Source organism: Cebus imitator, unplaced genomic scaffold (assembly GCF_001604975.1).
Source record: "Cebus imitator isolate Cc_AM_T3 unplaced genomic scaffold, Cebus_imitator-1.0 Scaffold87, whole genome shotgun sequence".
NCBI classification, from domain to species: Eukaryota; Metazoa; Chordata; class Mammalia; order Primates; family Cebidae; genus Cebus; species Cebus imitator.
In genome coordinates, this window is record NW_016107402.1 from 5021104 (window position 1) to 5028528 (window position 7425).

Sequence of the window (7425 nt, forward strand, 5' to 3'; positions counted from 1 at the left end):
TTTTTTCGAGAGAGGGTCTCATTTGTTGCCCAGACTGGAGTCCATTGGTGTGGTCTTAGTTTACTGCAACCTCTGCCTCCCAGGCTCAAACAATCCTCCCACCTCAGCCTCCTTAGTATCTGGGATCACAGGCATGTGCCACCACAACCCAGCTATTTTTTTATAGAGAAAAGGTTTTGCCATGTTGCCCAGGCTGGGCTGGAACTTAGGAGCTCAAGTGATCCACTCACCTCAGCCTCCCAAAGTGCTAGGATTACAGGTGTGAGCCACTATACCCAGCCTATATTTCCTTTTATAAACATAGCTGTGATAACTGTGGAAAAAGCAGCATGTTATATAAATATTATGATAAGACATAAAGATTTTGTTCTTCATAGTTTGATTTCTAATCTCTGTATGATATCATATGGCTATACTATACATTATTTAGTCATTCCTCTATTATTAGAAATTTGGTTAGCTTTAATTTTTTTGCTGTTACAAAATCTATGATGAATATGCTTGGGTATGGAATCTTATTTCTTATATTTTGAGTTTTCCTTTTTTTTTTTTTTTTTAAAGATGGAGTTTCACTCTTGTCGCCCAGGCTGGAGTGCAGTGGCACAGACTCGGCTCATTGTTGGGTTTAAGCGATTCTCCTGCCTCAGCCTCCCAAGTAGCTGGGATTACAAGTGTGTGCCACAACGCCCAGCTAATTTTGTTTTTTTGTTTGTTTTTTGAGGCAGAGTCTCGCTCTGTCACCCAGGCTGGACTGCAGTGGCATGATCTTGGCTTGCTACAACCTCTGCCTCCTGGGTTCAAGCGATTCTCCTGCCTCGGCCTCCTGAGTAGTGGGACTACAGGCGTCCACCATCACACACAGCTAATTTTTGTATTTTTAGTAGAGACAGGATTTCATCATATTAACCAGGCTGATCTCGAACTCCTGACCTTGTGATCTGCCCGCCTCAGCCTCCCTAAGTGCTGGGATTACAGGTGTGAGCCACCAAACCCGGCCTAATTTTGTATTTTTAATAGAGAGTGTTTTACCATGTTGGCCAGGCTAGTCTTGATCTCCTGACCTTGGGTGATCCTCCTACCTCGGCCTTCCATAGTGCTGAGATTACAGGCCTGAGCCACCACGCTGGGCCATATTTAGAGTTTCCTTATGATAAAATTGTTTTTCTTTTTTAGAGACAGAGTCTCACTATGTTGCCCAAGCTGGACTTGAACTCCTGGGCTCAAGTGATCCTCTTGTCTCAGCCTCCTGAGTAGTTGGGACTACAGGCGCACACCATGGCACCACCACACCTGACTTTTCTTTTTCTTGTGGCAAATCCTCAGAAATAGGATAGCTTGTTATTTTTTTTTTCTTTTTCTTTTTCTTTCTTTCTTTACTTTTTGGGACGGAGTCTCGCTCTGTGGCCCACACTGGAGTGCAGTGGTGTGATGTTGGCTCACTGCAACCTCCACCTCTAAGGTTCAGGCAATTCTCCTTCCCCATCCTCCTGAGTAGCTGAGATTACAGGCATGCGCCACCATGCCTAGCTCATTTTTTGTAGTTTTAATAGAGAAAAGGTTTCACTATGTTGGCCAAGCTGATCTTGAACTCCTAACCTCAGGTGATCCTCTTGCCTCGGCCTCCCTAAGTGCTGGGCTTACAGGCATGAGCCATCACACCCAGCTGATTGCTTGTTATTTCTAACCATCAGAGTTGTGTAACACAGGAATAGGTTGCTTTGACAAGTGGTGAGAGGAGGCCAGGCTCAATGGCTCACACCTGTAATCCCAACACTTTGGGAAGCAGAGGTGGGCAGATCTCTTGAGCTCAGGAGTTCAATACCAGCCTCAGTAAGATGACAAGATCCCATCTCTACAAAAAAAGAAAAGAAAAGAAAAGAAAAAATTATCTGGAAGGGGTGGTGTGCACCTGTGGTTTCAGCTACTCAGGAGGCTGAGATGGGAGGATCACTTGAGCCTTGGAAATTGAGGCTACAGTGAGCCCTGATCGTGCCACTGCACTCCAGCCTGGGTGACAGTGAGGCCCTATCTCAAAAAAGAAAAAAGGAGTAGTGAGACTAAAAGCCTACCCATCCAGATGTTAAAGGAGGATTTCTTCATTAGGGTGGGTCTTGGACACGGTCACCATTACATTTCCTTTACACTATTTGATTCTGTGAATCTATTAGAGGCTTGAGAGTTCTGTCTGTGATACCAATTTGGTTTCAGGGAGAGCCAAGCTGAGGATCAGAGATTTGAAGCATAACTAAAAGTTTAGACGAGCTGCCGCAGATGCATACTGAGCAAGTGAAACTTGATGTCTTTCTAGCTTGTGCCTTGTTCTAACTTTAAGGATATGCTACCATCATCCTTCATACTTATACTCAACCTGCCATTTTCTGATGAAGCATAACATACTCCTTCCGTGTTTGTTCCAGCGCTTATTGGGGCTGTGCTACCGTTCTCCCCACCCACTTCACCCATTAGGTTTTTTCAAGACTATGGTTTTTCAACACTATGGAGCAGGGCCAGCCCACCATGCCACAAAGGACAGGCAATAGCCAGTTCACTGTTTTAGGGGTGGGCTGTTTTAGGGGTGGAATTAGGTCTTGGGAGCCACCTTATTATCCATCCTCTAAAGTTTGATGATTTTTTTTTCTCCAGGTACTTAAATGTGTGTTTTGTGGACCTGGGCTTGGCTGGAATGCTCAGGGGTCCTGAAGATCCTCCTATAGCTTCCTTCTGTTGAACCCATTAAGAAAAGATGGCAAAAGTCAACATAACTAGAGACCTTATCCGTAGGCAGATCAAGGTAAGCAGCCCAGACTTCTGAACCAGATCATGAGATCCTTTCGTTCCCACAGATTGATTTTACAGATGAAAAAACAGATCTACAGTCTGTGACTTGCCGAAAGTCACATAGCTAGTTAGTGGCAGACCCAGAACTAGAATCGAGGTCTCTTCCTCTCCATCTTGTATTGTCTAAGAACATGGATTTCATGGAGGCTCTGTCCACGTACTTGTGCCTGGGCTGCTAAGATTAATGCAGGCTAGCGAGGGAGGGAAGCTGTCAGTGTGTTGTGCAGACGCATACACATCCGTGTGTTGGGCAGGTGGTGCGCAAGAGTAGATATAACTTCTTCATGTTGCTCCAGATGCCATGTGGTATATGTAAGAGATCCTGGGAGAGTCTTAATCCAGTTCAGCTTGGATTCTCTTCGAGGGCGGTTTGTATGTAGAAGACACTCTGATACCTGTGAGACGAATGGATGACTGGGCAGTCAAGTTCAGTTAGTGAAGTAGCCCCAGGCTTTGTCAGGAAAACCCTCAGTAAAGGAGCCATAGAGGTTTAATGGAATACATTAAACCAAGGCATGATGTGCACCAGCACTGGAAAGAATCCCTAGTTGGAGTCAGGAGCTTAATCTCACCACTGCCCTAATTAACTACCTATAGGTTTTTAGTCATTTTACCTCCTGTGCCTCAGTTTTATGTTGTTAAATGACGATAACGGCTGTCTGCCTGTAGGCTGACCTTGAGAATGAAATCTGAATGAGCTTGAGAAAGTTCTTTGAAAGTTAAGTGCTAAAAAGTGCTAAAAAAAATTTTTTAACAAAAAAATTTTTAAAAACCAAGTGGCACACAGCATAAGCTGTCATCACCATTTAGAAGGATTGAGTGTGTGCCTCTACATGAGCCATGTGCTTGGTACATTTGTTTATTTTTCCCTGCATCCCTAAATCCTTTTATTTATTTTTTATTTTTATTTTCTGAGATGGAGTTTTGCTATTGTTGCCCAGGCTGGAGTGCAATGGCACGATCTTGGCTCACTGCAACCTCCGCCTCCTGGTTTCAAGTGATTCTCTTGCCTCAGGCTCCCGAGTAGCTGGAATTACAGGCACGTGCCACCGCTCCCAGCTAATTTTGTATTTTTAGTAGAGGCGGGGTTTTACCATGTTGGCCAGGCTAGTCTCAAACTCCTGACCTCAGGTAATCCTGACCTCCTTGGCCTCCCAAAGTACTGGGGTTACAGGTGTGAGCCACCACGCCCAGCCCCTGAATCCTTTTAGCTTTGTCCATTTGTGGGAGTTCTTTGTGTGTGATTTCATTAGACTGAGTGGTCCTTAAGGACAGAGGCCATTTCCTAAAGGCATAGAATCATCAGGGTTTTTTTCCCCTTTGTATATAATATGTGTCCTAAAGATGATGCCCACTCTGTCCAACCTAAATACGTAACTATTCCTTATTTGTTGTTTCCAATTTTTCTTCTTTCCTTTTTAAAAATTTTTTGCTTTCTTTAAAATAAAAAAACTGAACAGTACAACTTAGTGCTTAATTATATACTACTATCTCCTATTACTCTCTAATCCTTGCCCAAGGATAATACAAGGTCCTGTAGGACAGTTCCTTGTTGTCTTCTCTAGCTCCTGTGGTGCCCAGCAAAGGGATGGATATATAATAGGCACATAATAAACCATATTTAATTGAATCAATGAAATCAAGAATTTGTTTCTGTCGCCTAGGAGCGGGGTGCTCTGAGCTTTGAGCGGCGCTACCATGTCACTGACCCCTTTATCCGGCGGCTGGGCTTGGAAGCAGAGCTGCAGGTAAGAGATCCAGTTTGCATCCTAGATGCCCATGGCCTGCTCTCTATTCTCTGTCTGCAGAAATCCTCTTGGTCTTATCAAGGCATAAACAAGTGTTTCCCTGCAGGCTATATCTGAAGGTTACTTCTCCTTTAATAGGCAGCTAAATCTGAATCAAGATCAGTGATTGACGTAGTCACATACATTTTTTTTTTGGACATATTATTTGCTTTGTGCTTTAAAAAAGTTTGTTGAATTCCATACCACTAGTTTTACTATTGGCTTGGATAGTGAATACAGATTCCTACCTGTATACAGGAATATAGAATTTAAAGTGTTTTCTTATACACATACACATAATGTATACATGCACACATATACAAACACCCACACTTTCTTATTTTAGCATCAAAGCAATGTTATGGGGATATAGACTAAGAATAGGTATTTTGAAAAAAGAGACAGGGCATGGTGGCTTATGCCTGTTATCCCAGCACTTTGGGAGGTCAAGGAGGGCGGATCACTTGAGGCCAGGAGTTTGAGACCAGCCTGGCCAACATGGTGAAACCCCATCTCTCCTAAAACTACAAAATTAGCCAGACATGGTGGTGCATGCCTGTAATTCCAGCTATTCAAGAGGCTAAGGCATGAGAATTGCTTGAATCCAGGAGGCGGAAGTTGCAGTGAGCCAAGATAGCACCAGTGCACCCTAGCATAGACAACAGAGTGAGACTCAGTCTCAAAAAAGAAAAAAATGAAAGCCAGATTCATGGCTGGGCGCAGTGGCTCACACCTGTAATCCCAGCACTTTGGGAGGCTGAGGCGGGTGGATCACGAGGTCAAGAGATCGAGACCATCCTGGTCATTATGGTGAAACCCCGTCTCTACTAAAAATACAAAAATTAGCTGGGCATGGTGATGCAGGCCTGTAGTCCCAGCTACTCGGGAGGCTGAGGCAGGAGAATCACTGGAACCCAGGAGGCGGAGGTTGTGGTGAGTCAAGATTGTGCCATTGCACTCCAGCCTAGGTAACAAGAGTAAAACTCCATCTCAAAAAAAAAAAAAGAAAGCCAGGTTCAATGATACATGCCTATAGTCCCAGCTGTTTGGGAGGCTGAGGCAGGAGGATTGCTTGATCCCAGGAGTTCAAGTCCAGCCTGAGCAATATAGAAGACCTCATCTCTAAAAATTAACGTAAAATAATAAAATGTTTAAAAACAAAAACAAAAACCTTGTTCAAGTTTGTCCTGTCTAGTCCATGGATAGGCCAGACCTTTGGTCCATAAATTCAGCCTTGTTATTGTGTCTGACACAGAAACTCCATAATGTTAGTTTCATTCTTTTTCCTTCCTCAACATCATGTGTTTTGTGTGTGGGTTTTTTGTTTTTTGTTTTTGGTAGAGATGGGGTATTGGTGTGTTGCCCAAGCTGATCTCCAATTCCTGGCCTCAAGCAGTTCTCCCACCTTGGCCTTCCAAAGTGCAAGGAGTACAGGCATGAGCTACTTCACCCAGCCAAGATCACATTTTGAATCTTTTTTTTTTTTTTTGAGACAGTGTCTTGCATTGTTGCCCAGGCTGGAATGCAGTGGTGCCATCATGGCTCCCTGCATCCTCAACTTCCTGGGCTCAAGTGATTCCCCTGCCTCAGCCCCCTGAATAGCTGGGATTACAGATACATGCCACCATGCCCAGCTAATTTCTGTATTTTTTTTGCAGAGACAGAGTTTCACCATGTTGCCCAGGCTGGTCTCAAACTCCTGAACTCAAGCCATCCACCCACCTTAACTGCCCAAAGTGCTTGGATTACAAGTGTGAGCTACTGTGCCTGGCCCACATTGTAATCTTAAAGAAATCAGTACTTGTTGAGTTTTGGCATAGTATCAAAGAAAGAAATACACAGTTACCTGAAAAGGCTACTCAAATATTCCTTTCAATTCCAACTTCTTTGTGAGGCTGGATTTTTTTTCATATACTTCAACTAAAAATGACATGACATTGCAATGGGCTGAATACAAAAGCAGGTGAGAATCTACTGGTCTTCCATTAAACTAAACATTAAAGAAGTTTGCAAAAATCTAAAACAATGCCACTCTTTTTATTAAATTCTTTTGCCTTGGAAAATATAGTTTTTTCATTTAAAATGTGTTTTTTGTTGTTGTTTTTTAGTGAATTAATAATATGCCAACCTAGGCAACATGGTGAGACCTTGTCTTTACTAAAAATTTTTTTTTTTTAGAGATGAGGTTTCACCATGTTGGCCAGGATGGTCTCGAACTCCTGACCTCAAGTGAGCTGCCCGCCTCGGCCTCCCAAAGTGCTGGGATTACAGGCGTATAATTTTAAATATTAGCCACCACGCCTAGCCTAAAATTTTTTAAAAAAATGAATTAGCCAGGCATTGTGGTGCATACTTGTCCCAATATTTGGGAGGCTGAAGTAGGAGGATCACTTGGGCCCAGGAGGTTAACGCTGCAGTGAGCTGTGATTGTGCCACTGTATTCCAGCCTAGGTGACAGAGCAAGACCCTGTTTTTTTTTTTTGGTTTTTTTTTTAAATTGTCTTAATTTCTAATATGATAAATATTGATAGATATAATCCATATAAACAAAAGCTCTTTGGGATCATCAATAATTTTTAATTGTGTAAGGGGGTCCTGAAACTAAAAATGTTAAGAACCACTGCTCCATAGAGCCATGGAATAGGATGCCTGGATAATATCTCCTAGGTGAAAAGTAGGAAGAGCAAGAAAAGATTCTAGGACCGCCGGGCGCAGTGGCTCACGCCTGTAATCCCAGCACTTTGGGAGGCCGAGGCGGGTGGATCACGAGGTCAAGAGATCGAGACCATCCTGGTCAACA

At 43.3% G+C, this 7425-nt stretch overlaps 1 protein-coding gene across 2 annotated transcripts in view; it reads left to right on the forward strand.

Annotated features, from left to right (window-relative positions):
* Positions 1-7425, forward strand: part of WDTC1 (WD and tetratricopeptide repeats 1) — an 80840-nt gene that overhangs the window by 21714 nt on the left and 51701 nt on the right. For both annotated transcript variants that reach the window (XM_017534675.2, XM_037740699.1), the window contains exons 2-3: positions 2644-2791; positions 4503-4586. In XM_017534675.2, the coding sequence (XP_017390164.1) occupies positions 2744-2791; positions 4503-4586 (132 nt within the window). In that variant the 5' untranslated portion in view covers positions 2644-2743. The remainder of the gene's footprint in view (positions 1-2643; positions 2792-4502; positions 4587-7425) is intronic.